The sequence below is a fragment of the Leuresthes tenuis genome, unplaced genomic scaffold (genome assembly GCF_036924035.1).
Source record: "Leuresthes tenuis unplaced genomic scaffold, fLeuTen1.0.hap1 SCAF_5, whole genome shotgun sequence".
NCBI lineage: Eukaryota > Metazoa > Chordata > Actinopteri > Atheriniformes > Atherinopsidae > Leuresthes > Leuresthes tenuis.
Genome location: NW_027325359.1, coordinates 29,843,610 through 29,861,907, shown reverse-complemented (window position 1 = coordinate 29,861,907; position 18,298 = coordinate 29,843,610). Strand labels below are relative to the sequence as shown.

The 18,298-nt window shown below is 39.2% G+C and overlaps 2 protein-coding genes across 2 annotated transcripts in view; both read right to left on the bottom strand.

Annotated features, from left to right (window-relative positions):
- Positions 1 to 7,927, bottom strand: part of LOC140306691 (uncharacterized) — a 50,863-nt gene extending 42,936 nt beyond the window's left edge. The window contains exons 1-8 of the mRNA XM_072385290.1: positions 7,759 to 7,927; positions 7,001 to 7,088; positions 6,802 to 6,909; positions 5,252 to 5,444; positions 4,799 to 4,924; positions 3,126 to 3,249; positions 2,234 to 2,303; positions 1,748 to 1,862 (exon numbers count right to left, since the gene is read on the bottom strand). Of these exons, the coding sequence (XP_072241391.1) occupies positions 1,748 to 1,862; positions 2,234 to 2,303; positions 3,126 to 3,249; positions 4,799 to 4,924; positions 5,252 to 5,444; positions 6,802 to 6,909; positions 7,001 to 7,088; positions 7,759 to 7,901 (967 nt within the window). The 5' untranslated portion in view covers positions 7,902 to 7,927. The remainder of the gene's footprint in view (positions 1 to 1,747; positions 1,863 to 2,233; positions 2,304 to 3,125; positions 3,250 to 4,798; positions 4,925 to 5,251; positions 5,445 to 6,801; positions 6,910 to 7,000; positions 7,089 to 7,758) is intronic.
- Positions 7,928 to 10,629: 2,702 nt separating this feature from the next.
- olfml1 (olfactomedin-like 1) lies at positions 10,630 to 17,965 on the bottom strand. Its single transcript, XM_072386602.1, has 8 exons — positions 17,456 to 17,965; positions 15,508 to 15,611; positions 15,189 to 15,379; positions 14,996 to 15,099; positions 13,537 to 13,728; positions 12,622 to 12,802; positions 11,187 to 11,346; positions 10,630 to 11,021 (listed from the first exon to the last, which is right to left on the bottom strand). The coding sequence occupies exons 1-8, from the start codon at positions 17,582 to 17,584 to the stop codon at positions 10,880 to 10,882; spliced, it is 1,203 nt and encodes a 400-aa protein (XP_072242703.1). The 5' UTR covers positions 17,585 to 17,965; the 3' UTR covers positions 10,630 to 10,879.
- Between the last annotated feature and the right edge of the window lie 333 nt (positions 17,966 to 18,298).

The following is an 18,298-nucleotide window of genomic DNA, read 5'->3' as shown; positions in this document are numbered from 1 at the left end:
ACGGGCGGATCGGTGCGGCGTCTGCAGTGTTGTGGGCTCTGCACCGACCCGTCGTTGTGAAGAAGGAGCTGAGCCAGAAGGTGAAGCTCTCTATTTACTGGTTAATCTACGTTCCCATCCTCACTTATGGTCACGAGTTGTGGGTAGTGACCGAAAGAACGAGATCGCGAATACAAGCGGCCGAAATGGGTTTCCTCCGCAGGGTGTCTGCGCCTCCCTTAGAGATAGGGTGAGAAGCTCAGTCATCCGGGAGGGGCTCGGAGTAGAACCGCTGCTCCTCCGAACTGAGAGGAGTCAGATGAGGTGGCTCAGGCATCTGGTTAGGATGCCCCCTGGACGCCTCCCTGGGAGGTGTTCCGGGCACGTCCCACTGGGAGGAGACCCCGGGGAAGACCCAGGTCACGTTGGAGAGACTATGTCTCTCGGCTGGCCTGGGAACGCCTCGGGGTCCCCCCGGAAGAGCTGGAGGAAGTGGCCGGGGACAGAGACGTCTGGGTTTCTCTGTTAAAGCTGCTGCCCCCGCGACCCGACCCCCGGATAAGCGGCAGATGATGGATGGATGGATGGTCGATCACCTTTTTTTTTTTTAAATAAAAAACAAACCTTGTGACATCATGATTTCCTTTCTTGCTCAGAGTTGCATGAAAAATCCTCACTACTCTCACATCCGCACTCTGGATGTACAGAGTCAGCTTCGTGAAAGGAAGCTTTTGCTGGACAGCCAGAAAACACTTAAAGGCCTGCGTTTAACGCGGCACTTTTCTCTGGCCCTCCTAACACTTCCTGTTGTCATTTCTGTGCCTTTTATTCATTTTTCTTAATCACAAAATCTTGACAGCACAAGTCTCTTTATGATAAACCAGCTTTACCCCTTTGTTATGTATCACGGATTTGTCAGTCCATGATCTGTTTACGATCGTTTTTTTCCACTGTGATCACCAAACAGAGGACACTAATGTTGTCAATGGCTGAGCTTGTCAAAGGTGCTGGGGCTAGTTGTTGAATGACATACCAACCTGTCACTTTACATCTCTGACATCTGTCTGAGACGGCAATGTAGCGTATATCACAGCTTTGTGAAATAACTACTGCTAAAAAGAAGCCCGTTTCCAGGTCTGGTCGAGATAAAACCAGGGAAAATTTAAAGTAAGATTCCTTTCAAAGTGTTGGCGGTGCCAAAACACAACGTTCATGGAGATGATTGGCCCCACAGAGCATCTTTATGTGAGAAATTGTTGGCGATTTTCATTTTGACAGCCAGTTTCAGCTTCATTATCATCACATTAAGATTAAAATCAGCAACATTTAATGTCTGACCAACCTGCTCCATTAAAAAGGCTTTTTAAGAGAAACTTGCAGGTTAGCCACCCAAGTGAATTAAGGTATAGAGACATGTCTAAAAAGGCACTATATTAACATTTAGAGCCTTTTAAGTGTTTGAACACCCTTGAAAATAAGAGAGAATATAAAACAAATGAACTATGGATCCACACAGGTGGTCAAATCAGCCCAGAAAAACATTTCCAAAAGATGGAACCCAAAAGAAGGAAAACAGAACAACCAGAGCAAACACGTAAATAAACAGTTACAAGATAAGATTTATTAAAACCAGATAAAATGACCCCATCATCTGAATGAGTCATAAATCAATACACAACGTACATGCAGTGTTGTTCAAGTACGAGCCTCTTTCATCCTCTTTCTTCACTCTGTACATTTGGGAATGTGTGAAAGTGTGTGTACAAACCATGCAGAATGATGAGATCCCAGACAGCAAGAACAGAGTCCCAGCAGGGCAGGGAAGTGAAGAGAGTGAGGAACCAAGGCATCACAAAGTGGACTGATAAGATTCCCACTGACTCCTGCAGGGAAGTTGACAGAAGAGGAAGGGCTGATTTGGCATGGCCAAAAATGTATTCAAAATTTCTTTCACTGCCTTTTTCAGCCAAATAAGCTCCTTTACTTAGTCTGAAACTGAAGCATCCATCCACACATAATCTGCATCTCTGTCAAATCTTTGGCTGTAAACTTGGGGGACTATTGTGTTTAATACAAGCCCTATAATGCATGTGTGTGTGTGCAGATTTTGTGAGATATAAGGACCAAGATATTATGTAGTAAAAACAAACAGATTTTTCCATTATCAAGAGCAGCCTTGATAACACCAAAGCTTATAAGGACTATAATCTTTAATAGTTTAGCCCGTGAGCCTGGTTAATATTGGGCGACTCACCATGTGCTTGGAGAGCTGAGGCTTCCGGTGTTTCAGGAACTGGTCAAACATCTTCACCTGATGTTGAACTCTAATTAGAAGCAGACAAGACACCACAGTTTAGTTTCTTAGCTGGGACTCAGGACAGAAAATAAATCACTAAGTAAAAGGACACACAACAACAACAAAGGTTTATGAATACAGAGACATTTTCTTTAAGAGCTTGAATATAAACCAAATCTTTAAGACTGTGATAGTATCTGTTGTTTAATTTATTCAACTGTAATGATGCCGTGTGGGAACATGGCACGTGGGAACGTGGGAACATTTCAATCTCTAAATGGATTTTTCTAGTTTCTTCAGAAAAAAGCTTTTAGAGAACAGTTCAAACTTTTCCAGAAAACTGATGTTTTCTAAGCTTTCTTTTTGTCACTCCTGCCTCTTTATCAGCTGTAGAAGTTCAAAAGATGCCAAAAACGCTGCCGTATCCAGTTCTCGTCTTACGCTGATTCACAGTGAAGTAAAAGATACACAACTTAAGCCAAGTTACCTGTAGTCCTACGGCTCCATCATGTTCTTTACTCATTATCACTTCTGATGACATCTCAATGCTGATAGGCTGTCACAACAAATCCTCGCTCATTGTGAGCTCAAGCTAAAAGATTTTTAAAGTCCTTTCATTGACTATTTGTAATCATTCCACCCACGCAGTTCACTTGATCTTAACGCACCAATATGTTAATATATCTAACCAATAGGCCCAAATAATTTCCAGGGATCTTTTACAACATCCTCTGTATTTCACTTAAAGATGTATATTACAACTCTTTTTGACTGATTTCCATAAATTTTACACAAATCTGTAAAGTTGTTAATCTGAATCTACATTCTGTCCATTTAAGCCCATTCTTACTTCGTGAGACTGAGGTCAAACAGTTCAGCTAGATATTTGGATTTATCCAACAAGGCTGTCAGAGCCCAGAAGGCCTCCTCCTCTCCCAACTGCATCAGCAGCACAGCAGCTATGTAGGACATCCCTGTGAAGCAAACACACACAATTTTAAGGGATAATGCACAAAGAACAACACAGCTTTAATAAGATATAATGTACCAAGTGTGTATGTGCCTTGGATTTACAGTAGACTATAGTAAATACGTCAGCTATGTAACAATCAACATGTTCCATCGATCCACTTTGCAGTGTGAAGAGGTGTAATTTCAACACATTGGGAAATGTTATGTAAAGGTTCAATATGACAATAACGTGAAAAAAATAAAATGCAAAACAACAGTTTGACACTAAATTCTGTATCAAATCCATTTTGGCTTCCCGTATAATAAGACCAATCGAATGTGCAAAATGGGAAATGTTCTCTGTTCATCGAGCTTGTTTTTTTCCATCACGATCTCATGGTTGATCATTTAAATTCCCAGTGAAAAAAAAAATACATAAAAAAGAATCCAAGATCTGATTCAAAACCAGAGTTAATCAAGTTAAATCAAAAGTCCAACTATATCAAAACTATAAATGATTTTTTTCTTTTAGGTGCAGAGGAATAACTCACCAGCTACTTACACTGATGGTCTTCTATTGCCATCAGCTGGTCACAAAATGCATTGCAGTTACCTCCTTTAAATAACCGAAAAGGCTGAACACTTTTTAAGGACTCCCTGATCAGTGAGGGAACGTCATGTCAAGCTAAAATCCCATTAATCAGTAAAATAACATGTTAATCACCACTTAAATATGATTTACTGTGAAATATTAAGCAGCCCAGTCACTAATACATTTTAAAATATTTTTATTGTCCACAATAGTGAGGTCTTTTAGTGTATGGCCTCTCTTCATCCTAAGAACACCATTCGTAAAGTGAAGCATGGTGGTGGCAGCATAATGCTGTGGGAATGTTTTCCAATCGACAGGGACACTGATACAGGGAAAAACCTTAAAGTCTTCCAGAGATTTGAGCAGAGGATAACAGCACACTCAAATGTATTTTGTGTGTGTGTGTGTGTGTGTTATTTCTTGTTTGCATCACAATAATAAATGTTTTGCATATTCAAGTTTGTCGACATTGTTGTGTAAATGGAATGATAACAGCCACATTCACTACAGAAATAAAGCCGAAGTCTGTGAGTACATCCTGTTTGGACACTGCTTTTTACTAAAAAAAAGAAACCGGAAGAGTGAGGACAAACATATACAGTAAGTGAGGACTCCAGTGCTTGAATGGAGCCACACCAGATTAAAGGTGGTCCTTGAATGGTCCTTGGCGCCTCAGATTGGAGCCTGAGTGATCGTATCTGAATACATGTTAAGTGTGAATTAATCAAACTTGTATTTAGCACTGGTCACATGTGATCTTATTATCTCAAACACAGGTCAGTCAGAACAGAACTGTGTGTGTGTGTGTGTGTGTGTGTGTGTTACAGCAGCACCTTCCCTCATTACCTGACACACCAAACTGATACTTGATCATACATGGGATGAGTGCTCAGATAAATCCTGACTGTAAACTGGTTTCTAAAAACAAATTGACAGGTGCAGAACTAAATATTCAACAGTCCAATCTGGCAGTTCACTACCTTGGCTGTAGCCAACCTGTGGGTTGTATTTTGCGTAGGCGATGAGGACCCTGAAGAGTTTAGCCTGACCCTCGATGGCCTCTGGACTCTCTCCCATAAGAGAGCGGTGGGTTGGGAAGGAACGCTCTGTGGAAGTGGCCAAATCAAAGTGCTCTTTACGTTATTTCTACCTCGGTTAAGACATGAACTAAACCTTAACCTCAGATAATGTGCAACAGTTGAATAAAACACAATAAGATTTACAGAAAAGTTGTGTCACACGTCTAATTCTAAAGGTCAAAGGACTTTTAACCACTTTAAATTTGGTTGTTAGAATCGATTCAGCGTGACTTGCAGAACCATAATAAGAACCTTCGACTATGAAAGTAAAAACATTTTTCTCAAGAGAACAGAAACACAAAGTTTACAATCAATTTCCGAAGCTTCTAATCCCGTTTCCCTGTTTGAACTCACGTAGGTCCAGGGCGATCTGTCTGAACAGAGTGATGTCATCGACAGAGTAACAGGGCTCAGAGCAGTTTGAGGAATGCTGTCGGTTTAAACCCAGATCGTTCTGGGTTTCACTCAGTGTGGCAATGGCAGACAAAATGCTGTACTCGCTGACACCCAAGTCCACAAGGGGCCCTCGTACTTCAGACAAGCATGTCTGTTGGGGGGGGGGGGGGGGGGGGAGCATAATAATGAATAAAAACCATTGCAGCACGTCCTCCTGTTAGAAAGCAGTTTTATTTCTGCTATGAATGAATGACAGACACATGGTTGGTAACTGTACACAATCAACAGGATTAGTTCAATTATAATAAAATCATGGTTATTCATTGTGAGGATAAAATAAACCTCTCTAAAGCTCAGAGTCACAGTGGAGCAGCTGTGGGTAAAGCATTTATTACTTAAAACATTAAACACAGTTAAAGTGGTGACATCTGCTGGACAGTCTCAGAATTACATTTTGTCTTCACAGATATGTGCATGCAAATCAAAATTCAGACTCATTATCCTATTTTCAGACACTGACACAAGCTCCTGAGTTCTTAATGAAATGCCCGTGACCTGCTTTGGTGAGAACACCTCAGAAACAGTACAACAGCTCACTACACCGTGGATTTACTACTCTGTGTGTGGTGTGAAGTGACGCAAAATCTCATTAGTCATGTACTGAGATGACCCAACATCAAACCACACAATGTAACAGCCAATCAGCAAGTTTATAGTTACACACACAGTAATTACTATGTTACTTCTGCTTATATGTTCCTAATTTCTGTGTTACTGCTACTTTTCAACAAAGTTCTCAACATACATATTTTGATAAACTCAGGTCCACATAAAATGCAGGTTTAAGCAGATTTTCACTTATTTCGACTGTATTTATATATTTCTGTATGGACTGGAAAACTTTGGCTTTTTACTTAAAATATCACATTGAGCGCCACCATCCTCTTTGTTTACATGGCACTGGTGGACCTAGCCCTATAATAGCCTTGCTACAAAGACTTTTGATATGCTTGCATATAAATGAACAGTTTTGCGCCTATTACATTGAGGAACTGAGATGTAAGAACACATTATGAAATACACAGCTATATAAAACAACACTCCAAAGATAAAGACCCAGACGCAAACACTCCCAGTATTAGACCAGATCCAGTAAGACCTGAGTGGGACAACTCTGAGATAAAGGTGGTTTTTGCTGAAGAGCCGAGAGAATATTTGTAAGACATCGCTGATACATGTGACTAAGCTTCAAACTGTACAACTTCGCTTCAACTGAAAGCTTTTTGTCAGCTGAGCTGCAGCAACATGATCTTTTCTGCAAACAGAACGGGGAAAAACCCTGTTTTTAAGAAATGCGGATGTTCATGTGTACACATGATGGTGCATTCAAAGACAAAAGGGAGATAAATCATTATTTCATTATTAGACTTGATTAGTTTAAAACTGAACTTCTGAGTTCATACATGTAGACGATTACTGGTAAAGTGTAATCCTGATTTTTATTTTACCTGGTAGTTGAAATCACTGGTTTCTCTTAGACTGTCGATGTTGAGGAGACACTTCCAGACTCTACCTCGCAGGCTTGGAGGAATGCCCATCCTGATAAACCGCTCGATCTGAAAAGCATGACGTAGAAGAGAATGTTCAAGTAAGTACTGCACGTTAGAAATGAAAAACAACCCTTTTTGCAGATTGTACAAGGCTCACTTGACTCTTGCAGATAAAGCTGGCTCCATTCCAGTAGCTTAGCAGCTCACACAGCTCCTTCACCCTCACTGAGCTCAGCTGGGGGTAACTGACCGAGACAACACATCATTGTGAGTTTGGACTGATTCATCAGTTTTAGGGATTAGATAATTTGCTGGAAAAGCTTATAAGGGGTCTGAGCACAATACAAACCAGAATGATTATCAGTGATCTCACCCATGCTGATGTGAGAGGTTTTATATGCTTATGTCATTTAATCTTGTTTCTAGGAAGTATGCATATACCTCTTTTTATTTAGACGAGTGACCAATTAAAAGACCAAATTACAGTATAATGTGGAAGGGACCGAGTTCAAAATCTCAATCCAGTTTACAATTAAACCTCCTAGAACTACTTGCCCTGCGAAATGGACTTATCCTATTTGTTTGTCAATAGATAGATAGACAATACTAAGATATATGAAGCTATTCTAATGCATTCACAAATATGAATGATTTAAGATTTTATGATGACCATTTAAATTTCATGTAATTTAGTCTCAAACCCAAACACAGCGAAGTTCAAAGGCGCTTGCATGTTAGCCGCTATCAGAAAAGCAATTCATGATATTAATTAGCCAAATGAGCAGAATTAAAACGTACCCAAAACAACTCAAAAAGTTATACCACATGACTTTTGTCATGACAACAATGAGCTGCTTAGTTAGTTGTATGCTACTGTACAGAAGCTACCTTAACGGTAATTAACCTGCCCCGCACCTGTAGTCGTGACATCGGTGATGAAGTTTTTGGTCCTTTCTTTTAGTGAGAGCAAAGCCGAATTCATCAAAACCCACATTCTCACTGCGCCTTCTAATTGTTGAACTTCTCCTGTTAGCGTTACAGCTGCTTCTCCTCCTCATGGTTAAAACAAAGCCACTTAGTTTGTAGATTAAGTGGAAAATCTGAGTGGTTAACGTTTGTTCGGTTTGTTACTACAGTCAGTCTCAACGGCTGCCTTGGGACCGCCTTCTTTCCTACGTCACCGTCAACTGAAAATGGGCGGAATGAAAACAGAGGATTTTAAAACGTAAAATACGTGATTACGTCAGAACGTCTGGAGGTTTTAAGTTATGCATCAAGTTAAACACAATTGCCTGTACGGAGGTCCTGCAAAAATTCAACAGAAGTAAAAATACCGATATGGAATAAGGAAGCACTGCTACTTAAAAATCAATAAAACTGCTTATATAGTAATCTGTATTTATAAATGGGACCTAAGGTTGATACATCGGGCAATGAGCATTATTCAAATATGATTGAGGTGGAGCTTATTTCTTTGTAGGACTTCTTTACACTGTTTTGGTGGTCCCAAGTTCCCAAACCTGGACTTAGGGAAAAGTGACTGCACGTTCTGATATAAACATGCAAAAATAAATTTTTTTATATGCATCTATCATCTTTACCTAACACAGTTTTAAAGAGACTACGTGAGAAGTTTGGAGCAAAAAACACAAGATTAAAAGCCATACATCTTGGAGCCATTAGTTTAAGATTTAATGGTTTATAATATGCTTCTTTTTAATTGTTCCAGTTTGAAGCCATAAACTCAAAGGAACCTACTGTACACCCGAGGTGCAGTAAAACCTGTTAATCAGAATAAACACATGCATTTATGTTATATTTTACTGTTAAATCCATAATTAAAAGAAATCTCAATTCCCAAGCTTGTTTTGAATCATGTGGTTTTACAATATTTTCATATCATATGTAAGTCAAGGTTACAGCATAGGGGACTCTGAGTAATTGAAATGAAAAAGTGGATTATAGTTACAGAGTTTTACCACTGTAAAGTCAAAGAAAAGGGAATAAAATACATTAATATTCATCCAAATGTAAGCACAACCAACAGAGGGCAATATTGCTCTTCTGACAGATAATTCAAGGATATTTGATACTGTCCTGAACAGAATCTTATCTGAAATGGAATCGGTCTGTGTTGCTCAAATGTGTTTCCCAATACAGGCAAATCCCTAAAGCCACTAAAAAACAGTTAGTTTGCTTTAAAAACGCTGACATCATTAAATATAGATCTTGATATTACATGTGTCAGTTCTACTATATATCCTATAGTTTATATCTTTAAAACAAACATATTTTGAAGGGGAAAAGCTCCCATGTATAAGACATTAAATTGACAATTGAATTAATTTTTATTAATAATATTCAGACAAAATATTCATCAGACTTAAAGCAGACAAACAAAATATACACTTGATTTTTTTCTGTTCCCCTTCATAAATGCGATCTTTTATAGAGCATTAGATGTCGAACACCTTTTAGATTCTACAAAACCTGGGCTCAGAGATTTTTTCAAACTATTCAGATGTGAACATATGAGGCAGTTCCTGTATGCTTAGATAGAAAAAGATCTCAGGACAGATTTAGACCGCTTCATGGTGAAGGGAGCAGATGTCAAAAAGAGATGCTAAGTTTCAGGTTTTGTTTCATGCTCAATGCTAAATTAAATCACTTAAATGAATGTAAAATGCTTGAGAAACCGATATAACAGAGCTGATACCACAAGTGTTTATTAATAAAATAGGAATTTTATTTGTTGTTCATATAAAGTGACCCTTTTGTGACCCGGAGAAACTGGATAGTGGAGCTTGAGGCCCAATAACTCTATAAGTGACATTTAAGGACACAGAATGTCACCCAAAGATGCAGTTAACAAAATTTTTTTATCAGTGAGTAACTGATTTCTTAAACCCTGTACATTCTGTCCACTACTGATGATATGATCTTTTATCTAACTGGATTGCAAGACACAATCAATATGGCTCTCGATCACAGACACATCCTGTTGTTATGGTTTTATTCTGATAAAACTTCCAAACTACTTCACATCGCACATCCCCAGTGTATTAATAGAAATAGTTAAATGGAGTGAGAATAACCCAGATATTACATTAACAGTTTATTTAAGCATTATCATTTTCTTAGCATTATCTTGTATTTTATACACTGAAAAATCAGTCCAATAATTAATGCCTGACAGAGATATATCAGATATTGGAAGAGGAAATAGTTTGTTTCCAGGGAAGTTGCCCACATTGTCTTGTCATCCGGCCTTGTTTGGATTGTTCTGTTTACTTGTTGTGTGGTTGTTTGAACATGAACATTTACTGTGTTTGCATCTCTCAAAAAAAGGTTGTGATCTGAATTTGACATGATTGAATAGAAAAACTAGACTGAACTCAAATGAATAAGGTTTCCCATGTTTACAGATAATATGTGGCTGAGTTGAACCATTCAGCACCGGTATACTAAATTTAGTAGTATAAGAATCTAAATTAAACATGCAACACACAGTATATGGCCATACATACCGTATATAAAACATGCAGAATGTTAAACTGTGGAAGTTAAGATAGATAGTCAACAAAGTATAAAGTTGCTATACATTCTGGGTTGCATGTGTAGATCGTAGGTCAGACGCGTGCAAGTTCTCCTTCTGAATTTCAATAAGCTAAGAAAACATGAGCTTATCTAACATTAGCATAAATGTTGGTGTGTGGGAAATATTATCTTAAAGCTATCTGTGGATGTTTCATTAATTCCAAAAAAGCAATTTCACAAAAGATGCCAAAAACTTAAATGATCTTTATTGTATTAATCGCAGCTACAATGCTTACAAAATACATATAAGGCCTTTAGTTCATATTCACAATACCAAAGACATCCTCCATTGTCAGCAAAGGATCACTTTAGTGAGCAATAATAGATAGAACTTTCTTCTTGTTGTTGCACCATATGGTTTTATGTTTAAGTGATTATAAAGGTTTTGACCCAGGATACAGGATGGAAAATATGCATATCAGCATCACTTTGCAGTGATTCAGTCATTCCGGCGTGTCTCCACTTTGTATATTGTCTGGTAGCCATCGTCCCAGGCGTACAGCTGCTTTTCTCCGGGGTGGTAGTGGATGCTGCTGTGACTGGTGTAGCGCTTTGGGAAGAACATCACAGGACTCTCATTGCTGCCCATGGATGGCAGAGAAAAGGAAAAAAAAGTTTCAACACTGTAAATGGCTGCAGTTCTGAGAGACAATGCATTTGAATTAGTCAAACTACAGTTTCACTGCGACGATACGTGTTCATGTCGAGAGTTCACACATGCTTGCACTATATGCGTGTGCACCAACCTGTGGATGGTGTCGTGGATGTCATAAAGACACTGAATGGTGGAGCGTCCTCCATAGCGTGTGTTGTAGACCACATAAAGGGTACCACACATCAGGAAGGCTCCTTCAGCATCGCGGCTTCTACATTGTGTATCCCAGGTGTACTCCACTGCCAAAGATCCTGATTACAACAAACAATAATTATCAGCATAGCAGGCAAGCCTATGGATGCGCATGAAGGCTTCATGAGTCCATACACCACATTTGGCATCAATGTATCGCAAAGATAGGGTCTCACTTCCTGTTTAGCGTGTCAGCGCTAGAGTTTCATTGGCTGCTATGGGCACAATCATTTTTAAAATGAAATTAAATAATCCACATGATAACTTTTGTGAGCCTTGGTCTGAAGATTCTATGTATCAAGTGTTGTGGAAATCGGACAATCTGAAAAACCTGAAATGCTTTTTGAAGGTTTTCGATAAAATTCAAAATAGCGGAAGATACAATATGTCGAAAATGACCTCATATTGGTATGAGATGACCTCGTCTTGATCTAGGGATTCCGACGGTACCTCATTTGTGAAATTTGGACCAACGGCTCCAAAGATATGAGCAAAAATGCATTTTTGCCACATATAGCGCCCCCTAAAGTTCAAAGGTCACAAAAATTCTTGGACCTCTCAATGAAGTGGTCATGAGTCTGTGTTAGAAGTTTGAAGTCAAAACACCAAACTGTTGCCGAGATATGGCCTCACTTCCTGTTTGGCGTCCTCGTCATCGCCAAGTTTTATTGATTTGGCTGGTACGGGCAAACGGAAGCGTAATTAAATCCACACAAAAACCTTTGTGCGGTTTGGTCTGAAGATTCTATGTGTCAAGTCCCGTGGAAATCGGACAATCTGCGTGACCTGAAATGCTGTTTGAAGGTTTTTGATGAAATTCAAAATGGCGGAAAATCTAATTAGGCGGAAATTGACATCATAGGATGCAAAGGGTCGTAAATTGGACTCGTCTTGATCCAAGGATTCCAACGCTACCTCATTTGTGAAATTTGGACCAACGAGTCCAAAGTTACACAACTGAATGCACTTCAAACTTTGACGTGTTGGTGGCGCTAGAGAGTTCATTTTCCGGGCATGAAAATTCTTGACTTTGCTCATGGCATTGTCTTATATACGTGTGCCAAATTTCAAAACTTTTTACCAAAGTGTTCTCGGGGCTGCCATAGGTTTCAATGGCAGCGGAAAGTAGAGGAATAATAATAGGAAAATCTACAATAACTGGATGCTTTCGCAGCTTTGCTGCTAGGCCCCCAAATATATCACCATGTCCTCCTTTTCTTTGGTAAAGCTTTCAAAGGCACAAAAAGGATCTTTGGGAACTTTAAGTTTTATTGTCTGTTATGAGAAAAGTACAAAAAAAAAACATGTTAACAGCAGGAGGTGGTCATCTCTACCTTTATCCAGTTTGGTAATGACCAGGTTTCCTCTGTACTCAGGGTCAGCATGGATAACCCAGAGGCCGAGTTCGTCAACAGCCATGTCCAGGTAGGTGTCAGGATTCAAACTGTATACGGGAAGACGACCGGCTCCTGGCAGAAGGGTGCTGTCAACCACCGTGCCGTTCAGAAGGTCTACCTTTGTGGGAGAAGTTTGGCTTAGAGGCCAGTGAAAGGTTAATATAACATACTTTTTAAAGGGCAGCCATGCTCTGTGTGGGACACTGCTACTTCTTGCTAAATGCTAAGTTCAGGGTGGTAACATGCGTTTAATGATAAGACCGGATTTTGACCATGTTTGCAATCTGAGTTTGTTGCAGATTTTACCCGATGATGTTGCTTCACAGAAAGAGTTAATTGCTGTAAATTCAGTAGTTTATGATCAATTACAGAAAATCCCAACAAACATACAAAATCTAAATGAATGTAATCCTTTTTTTCTGCTCTACTTCTTGGATATGCTTTTTCTGAGTGCCGGTGGTTAATTCCATTTGCTTCAAAACACCCAAAGAATCTTTAAAATATTTTGTTTTAGTGGAACAAAATTATTTCTCTTGGCATCGTGGTCTCGTTGACCTCAGCTCACACAGAGATGCAAAGGAAACAGAACAGAGCCCACTCCCTGATGACTAAGCTTCCTCAGAGTGATCAGACTCCAGCCAAAGGCTGCACTGTAATTCAACACAACACTCTTATGAAATCAGTCTCAGATTGGTAAACTGTGTACAGTCGGTGACTGTTTCTTGTAATTTCTGCCTAGCAACATAATTTCCCCCGAATAAACAAACAGTTTTTTTCTGCAAATCACGTGAGAAATGCCATGATAGCACATGCATGGCATATCGGCTTGTGATTGCCTCACTAGTCACAAACCTTCAGTATTTGGTTGGGTGTATCTGCTTTGTGGTAATACAGGAATCCATTGTAAACCACGTGACCTGTCCCCTGCCAGTCGAAAGGCAGCTGCACCATCTTTGCTGGAGGCATAGAAGTCTTCTCTGTGAAGCTCTCCAGAGACACATACTCCTGCAGAGTGTTGTTACGAATTCCACTGAGCAGGTAGACCTGAAAGATGTACAGTTGGGACCAGTGAGAGTAGATTACTTTCATCCTTTATCCAGGAATAGCATATACACAGACACAGAGTGCAATGATCTGCAAATGATTCAAATCCTTCCAAAAATCTGTCAGACAATATGGGCTCTGTTAAAAGTAGAGTGCAGCTGTTGCTGTGTTATGGCGCTCAACGTACCTGCTTACAGACTTCTAAACTTGCACATTTAGAGTAATTTTCCATCAGTGTTTGTATGATTAGAAGAAATACAAAGATAAAATTGTCTTTTAAAACATATATGCTTGTTTTAAATTAGTTTTCAACACTTTTTCAGACAGTTTGGATGGAGGAAACAATAGTAAGGAAAAGTTGTGAATGTAGCATCACCTGATAGAAAATCACACAAGTCTTTAGGTCTGGAAAACATCTCAGCTATGAAGAAAAATAAATAAAACTGAAAGCTTCTGGCCCTTGTAAAAATGTAAAAAAAAAAATCAGAGGGGATTCAACACTCTGTAAAGAAACAGTTGTTTCCCAGTGTAAGATTACAGTAAAAGTTAGGAATTCATCGTCTACAATCAGCAGAACAATGCTGAAATCATGTATGGTCATGGTCTGTCCTCAAGGTGAACAAAGTGAGAGACAAACAGTGCATGTTATCATGTTATGAGTGCACGGATCAAAAGCCAGCGTCACATGCTGCATGCATCATAACAGCGGGACCTCATAGTCAATACTTCTGGTTGCCAAACTGGCCTGCATTCAGTTAAATTGAAGTGAATACTGATTTATGTGGACGATTTCGGTTACAATCATTATGCACCAAAGTACCTAAGTAACTTAATTTAACTCAGTTTGTTTTGCTCTTTCAGGGACAGCTGAACAAGCTTAAAACAAATTACTGACCCGTCACATAATTATTAAGACTAACATGTGAGGAAAAAGTACACGTATGAAGCAACATTAACATTCTTCAGGATTTGCGTTTCTACCCCCTGAGAAAATTGGGTAAAATTTCTTCAGAGAAATGAGCTGCTTACTAAACTACTACCAGACACCAGGGTTGATGAGAGGGCTGAGACTGTAAAATTGTGCTATGAGCAAATCCTCTTACATTTGTGTTTTGGCAAACTTTAGAAGATGGATGTTCTCACACGGCCCAAACAAACTAATTTGGATTGTTACGGTGAAAACATCAGACTATCCGTCAGATGCCACACACTGAGTGTGAGACAGAGAAAAGTTCGTTGTTACTGTAAATTCTCAGACATTACAGACCTTAGCTGAACCTTCAGAGGGGTCCTTGAACCAGCAACCATGTGTGTCTCCTGCCTTCTTCACAATCTTGAGAGACTTGATTTGACTCAGAGTTGTGCTGCAGTCTGGAGACGTTTGAGAAAGTACTTTTATTACTTGGTGTTAATTATTTCTTCCCTTTTAATCAGCTTTGGGCACTGCACACACTTCCTACCATTCTGTATTTTGATGGTGGACTTCTTTTTCAGCTGCTCCAGCTCTGCAGCTATTATCTGTTGTTCCAGCAGTGCCTCCTCCATCTCAATGTCAGACTGAGTTGGAATCTTATTTTCCAAATATTCCAGCTCTCTCTCCACTCGGTCTACGCGCGCAGACACACCATCCATCTGGCTCTTCACCTCTGATCTACGGAGAAGAAACAAAACGGATTCAACATATTTCTAGTCGTTATTTTCAATCATTTGATTAATTTGTCAGTATAACGTTGTTTACGTTGGACAACGGTTTGATAGAGGTGATTTAAACTGGCCTACCTCAGAACAGTGAGTGTGGACAGACAGCCCCTGATCTCAGTGGAGAGGTCATAAGTTTTCTGGCTGAAGCTCAATGTGTTTTGCTCACACTGATTGAGACGCTCCTGAATTCAATAACACAGAGAAATGGTGCAATGAATACTGAATTACAACAAGAAAATTTTAATTTTTATGAGTAAATAAAACTGTTTTCCTCTTACAAAGTTACTTTAAAAGTCGTGAAACAGAATCAAATAAGTTTTGTAACTCTAATTGAATGGGTTGTGTGTTCATGCAAGCAAAACAACCTATAAGTGCATTCAAAGAAAATGCGAAAGCAACTGCATGTGAAGCGTAAAGATGGCAGCTATCTGCAGACCATGACAGTGGTGTAGCACCGTCACTTATAACCGTAACAAATCCAGCAAAGACAATGACAACTTTTCTTAACATGTTGATGTGTCACCAAGGCAATCAGCAAAATGGCGTCCTATAACGAAACGGTGGTGTAAAAAGAACATACATGGCCTTCACCATAACCCTAACCAAGAAATGTTATTGCCTAAACCAAACCAGGGACTGACAGAAGAGTTTTAGTGAAGTGTTCGCATGTCATTGACGAAACATTACTAACAAAAAACTAAACTGCCATATCTGGGTGTAAAACTGAAGCAGATAAGAAAAGCAAGCGGGTGGATCGAAGAACCTGAGGACACAATCTGCCCCTACAGGCTTACAAACGTTTAGTCACAAAATCATGCCCAGATTTACCGGATCATAATATATAAAGTAAATATCGTGTTAAAAGAATACTCAAAACCAGCGATTGAGACCAACTCACAGGGAAAATACTTCCAGTGAGAAGTAGGGTACATTTTTTATAGCCTTCAAAAAGCCTGACTTCTTTCTGCCTTCTTCTGAGGAAGATAGTATGGTGGCCAGATAGTATGCAGTCCTCAAAGTTCAGTTGTTCAGTCCTCAAAGTCAAAGTCAAAGTCAGCTTTATTGTCAATTCTGTAATACATACTCAGACATTAAGAATTAAAATTTTGTGACTCTCGGTCTCCCTAACAACACAATAAAATTAAAAATAAAATAGTAAACATTGAATGAAAAAGTCTTAATATAAGAAAATACTAGAAGAAGTATAAGGATACAAAGTATAAAATGTAAAATGTATGCTATTATGTGCAGAAAAGTAGCAAAAACAGTAAACTATAAGTATAAAGAAGAAATAGAAATAACAGACCATGGATGCAGTAATGAGGTAGAATGAATAGAAGTACTTTATTTATCCCAAACTGGGAAATTACTTTACAGTAGCAGCATTTACACCCGAGTGTAATAGACATAGATGTGACAATGCTGGTTAATGTAAAAAATTGAGCAGTATGTAACAACATTATATTGCTGTATACATTATACAGTATACAGCTGTGTCTGGCTAATAAATGAAGTTCACTGACTTTCCTTTGCTTGGACTACACTCAAACAGCTTGGATTACCCAGTTAATGTCACCTGTGACCACTTCTACAAAAGCAAGTCTTTTTTAAAACACAAATGATGTTTAAAACGACTCAGACATGAAACAGGCCTACATTTTAGTACCTAACATGTGACGATCTACGAAATACATTTTATGTTGGCCTATCCAGATTCCAGTAACAGGCAGACTTATTACAAAGCAGTCAGACAACGACAGAGAGGATGCCAAAAACATGGCAGCCAGATGATCAGACCATGGTGCAAATATCAAAGGTTTTAGGTGACACATTCTTTTTCAAATGGATTACAAACTGATGAAAAATGTAAAAGAAAGGATAAAATAGAGGGACGACTGGACACTGCATATTTAAGGTAATGTATGGTTAACAGTCAGTAGTAAGAACGCTGAGGATTGATGCTATTCTCTTATGCTTTTGTTCTCCTGAAGCTGGTCAAAGTAACACAGAAGCAGCAACAACTCACCTCCATCTGAGCCAGTCTTCTCTCTAGGTACTGGATTATGAAGGTATCCTGGGATGAACCCTGGCTCTGGACTGAGCCCACAGTCAGACACAGAGATAAGAGAAAGAGAAGAATCCGTCTGCCTGACATCACTTCCCTCAACACTTCAACTTTTCAACAACTGGAGCTGCAATTATGTCTTAAATGTTTCTATTCCAGTGGCAATTCTTCAAGATAGAGCCGACTAATTCTTCTTTGAATAACTGTGCTCAGTCACACTTTAAAAAAATCCTGCTGTGTTGGAGGCAGTTCTTGAGTCCTTATATGGATGAGTTCCTTCTCCTCCTGTTGTTTTCTGTGAAGGTTTTAATCCTGTTAGAGGTTTAGGCTCCTGAACTTTCCGTCTTACTTCTCTAAACAGTCATTGCTCAAGTTTGTTTTTGATCCAAGTTCCCCTCACCCACGATCCTTCCCAGTTTTTCTGTCTGACAGTCTTTATGTCCGTCTTTCCCTTCTCCTCTCTGGGCTTCGTGCATTCATTAGAGAAAGCTAATAGAGGAGGGTAAAAAAGAGATAGGGAGAGCTAGAAATAAACCAAGACAGTTATACCCTATTGGTCCGTCCAGCATTTTTTTTTGGCGATTGTAATCCTCTCCAGATGGCTCATGGACACGTCCTCAGTTCTCCAGCTGAACAGAACATGGTCCATAATAGATGTTGGCTGTCACATGATCAGTGCCATCCTGTGTGAATTTACTACAAAACTCAGCCTGTGCACAGCAACCCAAGTATTTTGCTGTTTTCTGTGGGGAGAATAGGTTTAAATATGGCTCGATATAAATGTTCTAAATAAAGCAGGATTTA